Below are 17,138 nucleotides of genomic sequence, written 5' to 3' on the forward strand. Positions count from 1 at the left end.
ATTTTTAATTCAGGTTTTTAAAATGTTTACCTATTTGTTTTCTGGCTGGATGTCTGACACTGTTTTCCAGTGGTCAGTCCGTCAATGTCTGGCTTTAGATCTTGTGCCGTAACAATCCGTAAAACAGCGTGGAGGTTGTCATTGGTGATGCGTGATCTGTGCTTGGTCTTGTTTAGATTCATTATTGAAAACATCTGTTCGCACAGGTAGGTGCTCTCAAACATGGACAGAACACGAGAAGCATAAAGTCAGCTGTGGCATCAAGGCAGGGGGCAGTACACGGTAAAAGTCCTCGATTGCAGCATCCCTGGACTTTGCTCTCAGGCCACTATTGCTTTGAAGCTCGAATAACTCCATCTGAAGGAGATGGGGCGCACTGTCGATGACGGCGGTGAAAGGATTGGCAAAGCCTGAGTGCTGTGTTCTAAAGTCTGAGAAGCACCGATCAAATTCATTAATTAAACGGTTCACTTGGTAGCCAACCGAGTGCATGAAAAAGCACCGGGAACTGAGGCTGAGATGCTCTGAAGAGCAGAAAAGTGGGCAAGATTGTCCTGTTCCAGTTGGTACTTGCATAGGGGCAGTTTACGCTGGAAAGCTGTGATCATGTCTGACAACTGCATGATGACTTGTTTGCGTCCCTGCAGCCTCTGATTGAGTTCGGCGAGATGCTCCATTATGTCACAACATAGCAAAATCACAGAGCCAATTTGGTTCAGGCAAGGATTTTCCTTTACTTTGCATGAAATGAGCAATTTCTTCCCTTAGCTCAAAAAATCGTTTGAGGACCGCGCTCCTACTCAGCCACCTTACCACTGTATGGTACGGCACATCTCCATGCTCCGAGCCCACCTCCTTCAAATAACAGCTGGAACTCGCAGTGATTCAGGCCATGTGTCCGAATTAAGTTTACTATTTTCATGATCCTGGTCATTATATCATCCAGTTCCAGAACTTTTAAACACAGAGCTTCTTGGTGGATAATGCACTGATAAGTTATCAGAGCTGTGTGGCAGTTACTTTTTTGCATTTTCTCCTTCACTAGTCCAACCAAGCCTGTTTTTTTTCTGTACACAATTCAGGTGCGCCATCGGTAGTTAGCACCACCAGCGTTTCCCAGGGTAATTTAGTTCTCCTTTTTTCACAACTATTCACATACCTTTAGCATGCACCGCTTAAAAAATGCACCCTCTGAAAAACACTTGGAAGTTCGGGCGATTTCTTCAGCCACAATGAAGTAACCTTTCACTGCTGCATCATTTTTGGCTGTAGATTTGTAAACATATTCTTCTCTGATTGCAGTCTGCCTTTTAATTCTTGGACAATTTGTTTTTCTTGGAGGCTAAATTGAGCATACTTGGCTCCGCGTTTGGTATCAAAATGCCGACGTAAATTGTATTGATCACAGACACTGCCTCGTAACACAGAAGACATACCGTTTTTTCTCCTTGAAGCACAAACATGTATTCGCTATCCCATCTTTCATTAAATTGCTTTCCCTCTTCCCCCAATTTTTCTCTTGTTGGCGATTTTGAGATTATTTATAGATCTTTTTCAACTCCATTACTTGTTAGAAAACTGCTTCAGTTAAACGCCGATGTGGAAACACTGCAATCTAGCGGCAGGATGCAGTCATTTCGCAATTCACAAAATAGACATGCATTGTGGGAGATGTAGTTTATGCCTTTTAAAAACCCCATTTGTCCTTTATTACTTTTCATATAATCTTCACATGTAACATATTGACAATTTATCAACCGTTATCTGTAGTGAAAACTTTAAAACCATAATGTGACATTGACGAGCGCAGCTGCTCGACCAAAAGTTAAAAGGCGAGTCACACGGTAGAGCAAAGTGTCATATAGAGGATTTCAAGCGGGGCACTCCAAAAGATAATGTTGAGTGAAGGCGTGTGTGGCTGTTTCTGAACACCAGAGGGTGAATATTTTGATTGGCAGCTTGGGCATGGCACCAAAATCTGCGTTCCCCCCACACACACACACACACACACACACACACACACACACACACACACACACACACACACACACACACACACACACACACACACACACACACACACACACACACACACACACACACACACACACACACACACACACACAGGAGAGGAGCCCATGTCATGATATGCTGTCCATCTGCTCCGGGGCTTGTTCCACCTAGCCCTCTCTATACAATAAAATGGTATGTTGTCAACCCTATCGTCTGTGTCTCTGTGCCAAAGGGCCCTGAAAATGCCATGCTATTTCAATCAGATCATAAACATTCTGAAATGATGAAAATGTCTATAAATAAGTATTAATGTGTGGTGTGAATTCTCAAATATGTATATACCAACCAGAGAACTTAAACTGGGTACTTAATACTTAAATAAATGAATCATGATAATAGTTTATTAACCGTGTGGCAGTCAGTCATTAAATTGCTTGCAAAATGTCCACGGGAAGATACCTATACAGTTTACCCAGTGCACTCATATCGTGTGTGTGTGTGTGTGTGTGTGTGTGTGTGTGTGTGTGTGTGTGTGTGTGTGTGTGTGTGTGTGTGTGTGTGTGTGTGTGTGTGTGTGTGTGTGTGTGTGTGTGTGTGTGTGTGTGTGTGTGTGTGTGTGTGTGTGTGTGTGTGTTCCTCCAGCAAGAGGATAATCAACCTGGGCCCAGTGCACCCTGGTCCTGCCACCCCAGACCCCCAGCCTGCTGGGGCCAGGGTCTCCTGCGGACACTGCAGCAACACTTTCCTGGTATGAGGATACACTTGTGTAGAACATGACGAGTCTAAAGCTCTAATAAAGCCACAATACATCAGCTGCAGTTATCTAAATGAACTATTAAGAGTAAAGCAATAAAGCTTCAGTCATGATGGAAGTCCGACGGATGTGAAGGGTTAAAAATACTTTTTAAAAAAAGGGTCCAAACAACAAACAAAACATAACGTTTCCTGGTTCAGTTCCTTCGCTGCAGACTAGCAGTGTAACGATACACTTATTCGTATTGAACCGTTCTGTATGAGGCTTTCGGTTCGGTATGCATTAAAAACCGAATGATTCGTTGGACTAATCCATTCATGATTATACTGGTATAATTTGTAATAAAGAAATATACAAATATTCATATTGCGATAATGGCACAACGACGTTATGGATGGGCATGAATAGGACGTCAGTATTCGTTCATTTTATAGAGTAATTGCATTTTTACTAGAGTGCACACAATAATAAGGTTATCGTATTACTTTAATGAATATATAATCCAGTCACACAGTGTTACTTCATTTCAAACAGTTAATTCTATATATAGCATTTTCATTTTGTGACTTGGTTTCGTTTGTAAACGGCTAAGCTTACCGTGCACAGCACTTCCGGGTTGGGAAAACTGCGTAAGCTGTCCTATTGTGTGTGTTGTAAATACTATTTACTTTGTGACTTTTGTGAAATAACACTGAAAAGAATAACTATATTTTTGTTCTCTAAACATTTTACCTCTTTGCAAGTAATATTTAATTAAACATATTTATCAATGTTTTAACTTGAACATACTGTATTTATGGCTCACGCTTCCCAAGAGCCGTATCTGGAGTTTGTTCCTGCCTGAACATTTTTTTTTATATAATTTTGCCATGTCCCCCATCCCTAATTTCAACTTTTTTTCCATATCAAAAACGTACCCAACCGTGACATCACTGTCGTACGTAATCATAATGCTGTCCACATTTTCTGGAAAAGGATATTAGTGTCCACACTGCACAGTCCAACTGTGTTGAAGTTCAGAGGTGTACAAAAGAAAACAGACATACATGTTTTTGCGATAAGTGATTTTACACCATTGCATAATTAATTATAAATATTTTTTGGGGGGGGTTGCGTTGATTTCTGTGGCTATAGCAGATCTCTTAGCTCATCTGATTCCACAGCATGTTGGATCGGAAAATAATATCCCTTGTCTACCAGTTGCTTTGGTACAGACAATAGTATAATTAATGAAAAACTCTGCATAGTATGTCAATCATCCTTTAAATTCAAATTTGTTTAAATTAAGTTCTGTGAGAAGTATATTTCCAGAAACAAAATTCAGTTAATCTCCTCTTATTTTGAGTTTTAGTTCCATCTGCTTTAACGCCGGCATTCAGAATAATTCCTCCTTCCTTATTTTTGTGTGTCTTGTTTGTTTCAGTGGACAGAGTTTACGGACAGGACGTTGGCCAGATGCCCACACTGCAGGAAAGTGTAAGAAGCCATAAAAACACTGCCTCTCATGCTGTCTTCAATTCATTAAAACTGACATTGTGGCCATTAAGCTGACCTTCCCATCCAAGAGGCTGGATTAAAGAAGTTGGTTCTGGCTGCTGAAGAGCACTTCAGAACACAGGATCTTGTGATAAAGGTGTTAGACCTCTTGGAATTATTTGTTGGTCTACGTGGTTTTGAGGCCCAGGATTTTCCGGACCGCATTCTTTTTGGTCATTAAGCCCCTTTATGAAATTATAAGTTTAAGCTCTTTCAGGTTGTCGCCATTTCACAACATGGTTTTTGTATTTCATATCAGTCAACCCGCGACTGTATGGGGAAGCCTCGCCAAGAGGTGGAGCTGTCTGGGAGACTATAGCATTAAGCTGTACTACCGGCGGACACATTGTCACCAGCTATAAATATGGTTGCTTGTTCTCTTTTTGCCACATTTGAGATTGGTTTGTATCCCATTGAGACAGACTATCGTGACTTAAACTAAAGACGCACATATTGGATAGCTTGCTGTACGCCACCGTGAGCGGCTCTGCCCACAGAGCCATGGATGATACAATTGGGGTTTTTTTTGTTTTTTTTTATCTCTTTAGAGGTTATTATAATTATATATAATATTTTTTGGTATATTTATTGTAATAATTTATTTTTGAATAAATAGAATAACATATATACATATTAAAATCAAAATAGTAATGATATATATATATATATATATATATATATATATATAGTAGATTTATAAAAATACATTTGAGCTGATAGGAGCTTCTGCGTCCGAAAGGGCGAATGCTACCCGAGGCTACTCCACCCTCTCGTATTCCTGCAGTACACTGTTGAATCTGTGGTGTTGCATTTCTGGACATGTTACAGGATGGCTCGGCCCCTGGTGACATCCCGCACACTCTGCCAGAACGGCTCCTGAGGGTGGACTCAAGTGTGCAAAGGCCCCTGAGGGGGAAGCATGCCAGGAAGCGCAGATGTGAGGTTGACCTGCAGCAGTTGCATATGTGAATGCCTATCACGCATCTTCATTGTCAGTCAGGCTGGCCTGCACCAATTCCCTGTTAGTGATCTATCTGGAGGGGCTGCTGCAGGACATCTGTCCTCTACTGCCCATAGTGGAGAAGCTGCAGTGATGCTGTTGTTGGTTAAAATGTTGTTTCGGGGGACAAGTACTCATGGCAGGCCCTGAGGCAGTCCATGGCCTCTATGGTCCAGTCCAATCTGTTTGAAAGGGACTGCAGACAGGACTGCAGGGCCATCCTTGCAGCTCCAGTCATCCTTGGGGAAGTTTTTGGACTGCCAGCAGAGTCTACTCTGGAGCAGTCTCTGCGAGCCCCCTTTGGTCTGGCTCCAGCTCCATGCTCTTTCACAAAGTGCACGGATGCAACACTCATTCCATTCCGTCCCCAAGGCATTCACATAGCGAAGGATGGATGTGAGGATGATCATAACAGAAGCCTCTGAGACCGTCTGGGGAGCTCTTTGGGGAGGAAACCCCATTCAAAGTTCAAAGTGTTTTATTTGTCAAGTGTACAGTACAACACAAGGTCATTCGGTACAATGAAATTCTTGGGGCATGACAGGCAACAACTGCGTAGTGGGTATAAAAAGATTAAAATAACAAGGCAACTATAAGGAGGAAATAATTTTTTATTATCATTATTTTTTAAGTAAAATAAGAGTCGAATATAAAAAAATTAAAAAAAAAAACATAAAAAGTAAGAGTCGATGTTACAAATACGGGCAAGAGGTCACAGTGTATGTACATAATTGAAAATAAGAAAAATAATCCTAAAACAGAAACTAAAATAATTTGAACATTATAGCAGTTCCAACAGAAATAGGTCAGTCTATTGTACAAGATATGGTTATAAATATAAAGTGAAGGAGTGCCGGTGGATATGTATAGTACATGTAGTTGTGGTGATGTACATTTAATTTACATAGGTGACTACAGATGTTGCAGGTTGAGAAGCCTGATGGCCTGATTGTAAAAGCTGTTGGTGAGTCTGGTATTCCGTGCCTGGATGCTCCGGAAACGTTTGCCTTACGGCAGCAATGTGAACAGTCCGTAGCCTTGCTGGCTGTAGCCCTTTATGAATTTCCGTGCTTTCATAAGGAATCGTATGCGGTCGATGCCTTGCACGGAGGGGAGGTGGCAACCAATGATGCGCTCCGCTGTCTTCACCACCCTCTGGAGCGCCTTGCAATCAGCAGCGGAGCAGCTGCCGTACCAGGCGGTGATGCAGCCAGTGAGAATGCTCTCAATGGTGCATCGGTAGAAGCTGGTGAGAGTCTGATTGCCTGGACCAGGAGAGGTCATCACTGATAGACACACCGAGGAACTTGAAGTGGGAGACTCTCTCCACTTCAGCTCTGTCGACGTGGAGCTGAAGTGGACCTGTTGTTTCCTGTAGTCCACGATCATCTCTTTAGTCTTGCAGACGTTGAGAGAGAGAGGTTGTTATCCTGGCACCATGTTGCCAAGACACTGACTTCCTCTCTGTAAGAGGACTCATCGTTGTTGGAGATGAGACCTAGGATGGTGGTGTCGTCCGCAACCCAAGGATGGTGTTGGTGCTGCGCGTGGCCACAAAGTCATGTGTGAACAGGGCGTACAAGAGGGGACTGAGTACACAGCCCTGCAGGACTTTGATGCTCAGGGTCAGTGCAGAGGAGGAGAGATTTCCCATTCTCACCACCTGGGGTCTGCCCGTCAGGAAGTCCAGGATCCAGTTACAGAGGGAAGTGTTAAGACCCAGGGTCCTGAGCTTGGGAACAAGCTTACCGGCCCCATTGTGTTGAATTCTGAGCTGTCATCTACAAACAGTATCCTTACGCATGTGTTGCTCTTGTCCAGGTGGGAGAGGGTGGTGTGCACTGCCAGGGCCATGGCGTCATCCGTAGATCTGTTCGGGCGATATGCAAATTGAAGGGGGTCCAGGGTGTCAGGAAGGGAGGAGCAGATGTGGTTCTGACTAGCCACTCAAAGCACTTCATGATGGTAGAGGTCAGTGCTATGGGGCGATAGTCATTCAGGCAAACCGTGCTCTGAGCTTAGCACAGACATCACCATTAACCCAGGGCTTTGGGTTGGGGAAAGTCCTGACCTTGACTCTTGGGACAACGTCATCAATGCACTTGGAGATGTAGGCTGAGACAGTCTGTGTATGCATCGATGTCCCCATCACCTGCAACACAGAACATCTGCCAGTCTGTGGTATCGAAACAGTCCTGGAGAGTGGCAGTGGATTCCTCACTCCAGCTTTGGACTGTTCGACAAACCGGTTTTCCTTGTGTTCATCGTTGTCTGTAGGTTGGTAGGAGAAGAATGGAGGTGTGATCCGCCTTACCCAAGGCAAGGCAAGGCAGGGCGGGGGAGGGGTTTGTAGCTGGCCCGTAATTGTGAATAACAATGGTCGAGAGTCTGATCACCCCTGGTAGGAAAGTTGATATGCTGGTGATATTTAGGCAAAACTTTCCTCATATTGGCCCTATTGAAGTCGCCACAAACAATAGAAGCTGCCTCAGGGTGAGTGTTCTCCAGTCCATTGATTACTCCGTAATGGTCCTCTAATGCGCACGTTTTATCTTCCTGCGGGGGTATGTAGACTGCCGCGACTATAGCGGAGCTAAATTCCCGTGGGAGGTAGAAGGGATGGACTTTCAAGGTTAAGAGCTCCAGGTCCAGAGAGCAGTGTTTTGAAAGTACTGATATATCCGAACCCCAGCGAGAGGTAATCATAATTCAGACCCCACCGCCTCTGCGTTTACCTGACTCTGTGGTTCTGTCGTGCCTGTAGATGGAAAATCCAGCCGGAGTAACAGCAGAGTCCGGCACCGTAGCATCCAGCCGGGTTTCTGTGAACGCCAACACACAGCAGTTCACGATGCCCCGCTGGGTCTTAATCCGTGCGTGTAGTTCGTCCATTTTATTGTCCAGGGATTGAACATTTGCCAGTAAGATGCTCGGTAGCGGTGGGTTGCAGTATCTCGTCCGAGATCTGCATAGAATTCCGGCACGTTTGCCTCTTCTCTTCCTCCTTCACCGTCGTATTGTAAGGGGATGGTAGCTCAGGCGGTAGAGCTGGTGGTCTAGTGATCTAAAGGTTGCTGGTTCGATCCCAGGCTCCTCCTGCTAGCATGCTGTAGTGTCCTTGAGCAAGACACTTATCCCCTAGCGTCCGTCGGTGTTTGAACAATTGTAAGTCGCTTTGGATAAAAGCGTCTGCTAAATGTAATGTAATGTAAAAACACAGTGGCGGCAGGACAAAGGGATTGCAGCATGTACTCCAGTAAGTTGCGAAAAAGTCTGTATTAAGTGTCGAACGGACGTCCAGGAGTTCTTGTCGTTCATATTGTAAGAGTGACAGTGCACTGTGTGGAAAAAAAATAAGAACAATAGAAATAATAATAAACATTCAGGGCCTGTGGTGCCCCTCATGGGATGGGGTTCACATGAACCTCCTGGAAACGGTGGCAGTGTTACGGGCCCTTCTTAATTTCCTTTTGATGGTGCAGGAGAGGCATCTCGTTAGTCAGACTGACAGCTCTACAGTGGTGTCAAACGTCAACTGCCAGGGTGTTTAGAGCTCTCCCTCTCTGCATGCCAAGGCGCAATAGCTCCTCCTGAGGGCTGTCAACCTTCTTAGGACGGCCAATGTGGCAGATGATCTTCTGTCCAGGGGTGGCCCTGGACCCTGGGAGTGGCGTCTTCACCCAGACAGCATGCATGTACTCACTGGTGTGACCCGAAGGGACATTGGTGAGGATGCGTTGGCAAACCAATAGTCTGAGGCTTTTTATTATGCTTTCCCTCCTTTTCCTCTTCTTCCAGTTGTTCTGGATAAGATAAGGGTATCTAGGGCAGAGGTCCTGCTTGGATCCCGAGACGGGCCCCACCAGCTGTGTATGGAAGATCTGAGAGAGTTACTTGTTGGGGCCCCATGCGACTCCCACTCATAGTAAACATGCTGTCAGGGGCTGCTGTGGCCCTCTACGCACAGAGATGGGGAAGGTGCCCCTCACTGGTGCCACTCCAGGGGATCGGACAGTGTCATGTGACGTCACGGTGGCACTATCGTTTCTTCAGTCCCCCTTTGAGATGGTGCTCGCTGAGGCAACGCTGAGGGGCTATTTTGCTGCTATATCTAACCGCCTTGACCATATTGGTGACCAGACAATTGGCTTACAACCTCTTGCAGGCTTATTCCTAAAGGGGGAAGGCAGCTTTGCCCACCAAGGGCCTTCGTGCTTCTCTTTTGGGCCTTGTCCTGAATACTCTTGCTGAGCCTCCCTCTGTTTGAGCCCTTGACCGGTCTAAAGTTTGAAACTCCTGTCGCTCAAGACTGCCTTTTGGCTTGCCAATGCCTCTGCAAGGCCTGTGAGTGAATTACATACACTGTCTGTACACCCCTCATGTATGCGGCTTGCGGAAGTGGGCTCTGCCGTTTTCTCCTTCCAAATCCTGCTTTTAAACTCAAAGTCCGACCTCAAGCTTTTGTTTCTCACCCATTGGTTTTGGAGGCTTTTCATTAGAGTGGAACCAATTGCTGTTTTTTCCGGTCTGGTGTATGAGCCAAAACCCATTTGATTGTACGCAAATGGAATTTACTGGCATTTGTCATTATGAGACGTTCTGGCAAATTAAAAGGTAGCCTACATCCACAATCTGTGCCGACAGCATCACGCCGCTAAATCCAACTTGTATTGCATTAGTAATAACCAATATGACAACATGATTAAAACATGTCTATAAACGGACTAATGTTTGCTATGATGATTAAGTGCGAGGCCAAGCCTTGTCTAAGCAGCGTCTGGCCCACTGTGTTGTTGATGCAATAGCTATTGCTTACAGCAGTTCAGGTGTGCCCCCTCCCACCAATGTGGTGACCCACTCCACCAGGGGTATGGCTGGCTCATGGGCTTAATTTCGGGGTGCTTTGCTGGATGATATTTGTACAGCAGCTGACCAGGCTTCGTCCCTAACCTTCGCCAGGTTTTATCGCCTAAATGTGGCATCATTAGGTGTGGCACACCTAACGGGTCCGTACCACACACTTTGGTCTGGTTTTGTTTGTTTTTTCCCTATGCATTGTAGGAATTTAGACCTTGGAACTCCTTTGCATAATTATTCAATAAAAATTCTATCATGAGCTTGGTTGCCACACCACCTCCCCTCCTGGCTTAATTTGCTCTGCTGTTGACCGATATGAAATAGAACAAATGGTTACATAGGGTAATGTTGTCTCTATGAATGAAGGTCAATACGCTACTTGGCGTGATCACTCAGGGAATTCTATGGACTTCAGTCGGCAAAAGAAACTACGCACGGACAGACAGCCTTTTTATGGCTTGTGATGATTAAAGCTTAAACTGTTTAAATGTCCAAAAATCACCAATTGAATGTTGCCGTTGGATAGATTGAATATAAATTATGCATAACTTGCTGAACTAGTTCTGTCAGACAACTTGACGGCGCCACACGCTTCCACGTCCTTATGGGCCGGTGGGGAGATTGAAGCTCATCACTCCTATATCTATAGCTATCCAAGTATGCCTATGTGTACTGCTCAATTCACCGGGAGTGATGAGCAGTCGAATGGAGACGCTGAACTCAAACGATGCAAAATAAATTAAAATAATTTAAAAGTAAATCTGAGAGTTGTCTGTCAGAAATGCATTTTTTTTTTTTTAAACCTCACGCCATATGCTTGTACACATCTACAATACACCCACCAAATCTTGAATATTGTTTTAGAAAAATAGTTCCCCTCTCCTAACTCCTTGTAACTTTTCCCACCACGCAGTTCCTCTATTGGTCAGAGGTACCCCCGAAGGCGGAGCCTGTGGTGCTTCCTTCTCTGCTTACTCTTCAGCATTTCGACCGCCGGGCTGATGGTGAGTGACAACGTCAAATTTTCTAGCCACAGCTTGGCTAACAAACAGATTACCCATTGGTTTGGACTGTCTCAAAAAGGAGGATGTATTGGTTATCAAGCCAACTTTAAACGTGGTGTGGATCACTGTTTTTTACCAGGGTTATTGCCATGGTAACTTGTGCTATACACCTACTCAAGGTCAGATTAAGTTCTGTGTGACGGATCCGATTTAAGGGATATTTTCCAAATTTCCAAGAACCAGGGATTCGATAAGACCCGCGCATTTCGATTCTGCTTATCGGTTCCTAACTTTCGCATATTTCAGTCGCACTCCCGACTCGCTCACCTTATGTTGTAATGTTGGAATAATCCAATCAATGAGTAATGTCCCGTAGCTTACCATCTTTTGGTTATGTTTACGTTTTTCGTTTGTCTTTGATTTATTACCCTTCCTACTTGTATGAAAGTTGGAATTAGCCAGGAACAGACATGTCATGACAGGGCTGCTCTCTGGAGTGTGTGTGGGGATGGCAGTTGTACCTGCTGCTCTTTAGACCAACCAACAAGCAACAGGTACGCAGCCACTCTGATCCAATCACCTAGATCCAGGTCAGGTGTGGCTGCTCAACCAAACCATCCCCACATGGAGTAAATTATGTTATCAGACAGGCTTCTCTTGTAGATTAGTCATGGAAAACCGTGCAAGTTTTCTTTTTGTATCAAGCAGCAAAAACGTTGTAGCAGGACGTCTTCAGTTAATTTGCCGTGCTTGACATTGCACGCCCTGCGATGTGACTATTGCACACATCGCCATGATGATTCATGGTGTAACAGAACTTAGTTAATACGTACTGTACGGGACGCCCCCCACGGTTCAATTCTGAAACAATTTCATGAAATGTAGTTTGTTACAAACGTGAGAAATTAGAGATGATACTGGTTTCTTATTGGAATTAAATTCAGTTACTGGGGGCGGATCTAAACATTTTTTTATTCACTACCATGTTCAAAGGAAAAAAGGTTTCATGTGTTCCTCCTATTGCGCTTTAATTTAACAATTGGGTATTTAAGTAAGATTTTATTGAAACATTGGACATCTTTTATGTTTTCATTTAAGACCATGGGCAAAAGTTTGTTGCTTTAAGTGTTTTACAGAATAGAAAGAAAGCAAAGTTATATTTTTCTCCCCCTTTATTTACTTTTTTGCTGATCCGACCTGTGAGTTTTGTGATCTGTTGTACCCCTAATGACGATGCTGAAACGATATATCATGCAGCTCAAGGGAACTCGACCAGCTCCAGGCTCGAAAGCCTAAAATATCTCAACGCGACCTTCTCCTGCAGGACACGGCATTTGTCGTGGACTTTAAAAAAAGGCTTTTTTGTTGTTGTTTTTGCTTCTGACCAATTCTCATGGCATTTTGCTGACATCAGCCGCAAAGTCTACTCTGACCATTTATGTGAATCGATTCAGAACGGACTCCATCCTAAATGAATTCTATAGAGCTTTGAGTGGTCGTAATGACCAGAACAGTGTCACCTTAACACAATCGCACCACGTACAACTGTTGACGGCCGTCATTTATATCATCTGGTACAGACCAACAGAACCACACTTCACCTGTCGGTAAATTTTTCTGAAGTTCAAAAGGGGATCTAATCATTTTGAGAACTTCCTCTTTAAAGCTGAATAAGTGTCCGACTGCAGAACGTAGAGGCTTTCGTCAGTGCAAGCATCGTCAAACTTTTCGGAGGTCTCTTCCACTAATAAGTGTCAGATTAAGTATTATGGCCCAGAGTGCAGAGTGACTAATTGAGGCTTCACAGCGCTTTTTTTTAAATTTTTTTTTATGGGAGCAAAACTAGCCTGCAGCTGTCTGTAGGACACGTTTTCTGTAAAACATATTGTCTGTCTATTTTTATTTTTTTTGGACTGTCGTTTTGGATTAGGATTGCCCCACCCCCATTTATCAGTTTAATTCTCCCTGATAAACCGCATCTGCCAGAGTCTGGCTAAGGCACAGTGTTTGAACCGAGTGAAACCAAGTGTACATGGGAGACATGCACACACACACACCCCAAATGTGATCTCGCCGCTTTCTACACTGTTTGGAGGGCGAAGCCGTGCTAGTTAGGCATCCAGATCCACGCAGTCCTCCAGGGGCCAAAGGTTTAATCTCGGCAGCTGCTTGTTCCAGCTGAAGTGCACTCAAGCTGAATCCCCACCTGCCCCGACAGTTAAATCAAGCGAAACCTCTTTACCCTTGTAGAATATTAATGATTAACTCATCCATTCGATTTAACTTAAAACTTGCGCTGTTCATCATGTCTTCCCCTTGTGTCAGCAAAGAGGTATTTCAGCAACATGTACCTGTATGAACATGTACCTTCCGTATTAAATATCAATAATACACTTATAACGTGATATTTTAGTTCTGTCAGACAACTCAACGGTGCCACACACTTCCACACCCTTATGGGCCGGCCGATTTAAGTAGCCAGTCCCTCTTTTGCTTACTGCGTTGCTGCCTGCTCTCTTGCTGTATTGCTGCACTCCCTCCACTTCCCCTGCATCCACCTGTTGATCTTTACTCTTTTATCCAATGGGGGGACTCGAGCTCATCTCTCCAGTATTTCTCTGTCATTATATAGTATGTCTGTTTTCTGTACACCTCACCGGGAGTGATGACCAGTAGAGCCCAGACGCCCAAACTCAGGATGCAAAATAAATAAAGATCATTTTGAATTTAATGACTGTCAGAAATGGGGAAAAAGTGAAATATACAAAAAACAATAAAAAAAGTACGCAAACCTCTATTAACAAATGATATAGTAAGTGGTAATGATAATAAGGTTTTTCTGAACATCAGACTGTTCTAGCTCAGTTTCTCTACCTACTTGGTTATAATATCCACCCTGACAATGACTATTTCTCAAATATTTATTGTGTGTAAATAGGTCACAAAAGCAGTTAATACGCAATATCCAAAAGCTATTATCAAAACATATGTTCTGCTCTCCCCGTCTGTCCCTGCAGGCCGGTACGTGGGTGAAGGCCCAGACCTACCAGGGCATCTACGCCTCGTGGGCAGCGCTGCTCCTCCTGGTCCTTCTCACCCTGGGTCGGGCCTTCTACTGGGCCTGCATGCGGGTCAGCCAGCCTCTCCAGAGCTTCACATAGAACCCCCACCCTGCCCCGACTACTCTGCTCCCGACCACACCCGCCAAGCAGGAGGACGGCCAGCTTTAAAACAAAGAAAATATACACTAAACGCTCACACACAAACAAAAGATTATTTATTTAACGTGTTCCCCTCATGTTGTTTATAAGTTCTCATTCAGTTAGGGGCTACCGCTGAAGGCTTTATAGCGACGATATATTATAATAACGCTGCGTAGAGCCGAAAACTTCTCGATGCGTTTTAATCTCGTGGCCAGTGATGGGTTAATTTTAACACTCTTAACACTTTTGTCTCAGTTTCTCTCTCTCTCTCTTTCATGCTGTTGTTTTTAAATTATTGTTACATAACTTAATGAACATTGCATAACGATTAGATATTCACCGGCTCAAACTGGGGATTTGAAGCAGCATTTGGCAGAATTTTCTACGCAGAATTCCAGCCATGTTGAAATTCCATTTGGTCGTCAATAGGGAAAGCACTCTGCAAGCAGCTTTGACTTTAACCCATACAACATTTTCATTTTGAAGTTATAATTTATGTTCTGTTGTGGTATTTGGGCATTTTACGCGATCTCCCCCTCATCGCGGAAGTCGTAATCTCGCGCAAGAGGTTGAGAAGTTGGGATGATTGAATGAAATCCATGCCAGTGAAGCTACAGAGAGCAGCTGTTGACCTCCTTTTCGAAGAGGGGCAAAGAAAAGAGGGAGAAGTACATCGAGGAAATCAGTAAAGCAAAGATGGCAGCGGAAGCTCCGCTGTGGCATTTAAAAACAGTTGATAGTGAATTATCCTCCGAATTACTTTGTTCCAAAGCCTTAAAGTGGAAAAATAGAAATTGTGAGAGACGGAGTAAACACACACACACGCCAGGAGCTCCAAACGACACATGAAAAAATAACAGATGCTAGAGCTGGTGGGAAGCATTTTGGGAGAAAAGGTCCTCTTTCAAGGACGGGGAAATAACGGCACGCTGCCTGTTATTGTTATTATTGATGGAAAGTGAATGATCCTGAAGATGATCACTTTTGCTTTTGACTCAAATGTTTTCAACTTTAAAGTACAATATCGGACTCAGACTTTCAAATTAAAAGTCCCTCCCTCACGTGCGACATAACCTACTATAGTATGAAACGATGACTTTAGATCGGGAAATTGTGCCCTCATTTCATCCCAATACAATCGAGACTATTGACTCAAGCCCACTCTCACACACACTCTCATACACAAATGTTAACATTTTGGACTAGCTATAACTGTTAGCAGCCTGTCTGTGTTTCTGAATGTGGTGGCTCGGATTCTTTTGAAGGTATTTTTTTTTTTTCCCCCCGTTTTGATTGTAAATATCTTTGTCGTCGGCGTGAAAAACGTGACTAAGCGAATTATGTCGCACTACCATGCTTAACACTACTTTTGTGACAGCTGGAACAAGTTTGTATTTATTGTTTTAAAAAAGAGGGTTATTTTTGCAAATGCTATGTTACATATTTAAGAAAATCGATGACCTACTAACCTGACATGCGCCCGGATGTTGCGGTGGTATGTCCGACTCACCCACACACACTTCCTAATATTCCAGTGCTACTATATATCACATTCGCGAGTAATGACATTGGTAATCACACACACACACACACACACACACACACACACACCCACCCCCCCCCCCATACACTCGGTGAGTGAGGACCCATGTGCTGGGTACACTTATAAACCAAAAAATGTGTCAATTTGGAGACTGGTCCCCACGAGTATAACACACACACACACACACGCACTCAGACAGGCAGACCCTAATACTGCATCCATCTAATGAGGTGAGATGAGTTACCCTGCAAGTGTGAACTGAGACAGCAGACAGCGCTAATTCTTCTGAAAATATGCTGTTATTTATTATACATTTCATACATTGCAAAACAAGAAGTCACATTTTACCAAATTTTGTGTCACCTAAAATCTCTTAATAATGGCGAAATCTGCAAATGCAGCAGGATGATGCGAATGAATGCTGAGTGAAATTCAACTTGTTTTAAGCAAGCAAGTGCAGTGATCCAACTACTACTTAAATTTTCAATTTATTCGTTGAATATTGATTCCAGCAACAAATAAGCGTCACTGAAATATCTGAAAATATTTTGCTCCGAAAAATCAACATTTTTATTTGTTTCAAGAACTATGATTTGATAATCATTTGTTTATTTTCTTTTTTTCTGTTTTTTTCTGCAATGTTTTATTTCAGGACTGTACTAATTCTCAACCATGTTACGCCAATAACCCGACCATGGCTGATGCTCTTCTCCAAGAGTTTGTTTACACACAAATAAAGACATGATGTACAATAAGCTCTGTCATTGTGATTATTTACACAAAATGCACAGGATCTCACTACGTCTGGATTAGAATTTCGAGCTAATTTCACACATAAACTCCGGACAATGTCCGGATAATCAGGTCCAGGGAGTTACCCTGTCACACACATAGCTCAGAACTGGAGATTGTCCGTGTCAGACGCATTCACACGACCTGGAAATTGGGGGTGGGCGGACCAAAAGTATGGATACTAGGTCTTGTTTTGAAGATTCTAGTGTCAATAGGAGCGACATCGAAAAAAGATTCATTTCTCCTGTCTCCCATCTGAGAGCCCATTTATTTGTTTCTTTTTTGTGTGAATACAAGACAGAATAATAGGATGATCCTATAACGTATTTGTGCAATACTATCCAGCAAGGTCTCACTTTGGTAATAACATTAAGAGCCAAGTATGGTGAGAATTTGCGTGTTGTGCAAGTCACTCTACCCCCTCGGAGCACAAATT

General features: G+C 43.5%; 1 protein-coding gene across 2 annotated transcripts in view; it reads left to right on the forward strand.

Moving 5' to 3' along the window:
- The window catches only part of pip4p1a (phosphatidylinositol-4,5-bisphosphate 4-phosphatase 1a), a 31,305-nt gene extending 14,655 nt beyond the window's left edge, over positions 1 to 16,650 (forward strand). For both annotated transcript variants that reach the window (XM_080011412.1, XM_080011411.1), the window contains exons 4-7: positions 2,656 to 2,761; positions 4,191 to 4,243; positions 11,074 to 11,164; positions 14,182 to 16,650. In XM_080011412.1, the coding sequence (XP_079867538.1) occupies positions 2,656 to 2,761; positions 4,191 to 4,243; positions 11,074 to 11,164; positions 14,182 to 14,325 (394 nt within the window). In that variant the 3' untranslated portion in view covers positions 14,326 to 16,650. The remainder of the gene's footprint in view (positions 1 to 2,655; positions 2,762 to 4,190; positions 4,244 to 11,073; positions 11,165 to 14,181) is intronic.
- The last annotated feature ends 488 nt before the right edge of the window (positions 16,651 to 17,138 follow it).

The sequence above is a fragment of the Zeus faber genome (genome assembly GCF_960531495.2).
Source record: "Zeus faber genome assembly, chromosome: 12".
NCBI classification, from domain to species: Eukaryota; Metazoa; Chordata; class Actinopteri; order Zeiformes; family Zeidae; genus Zeus; species Zeus faber.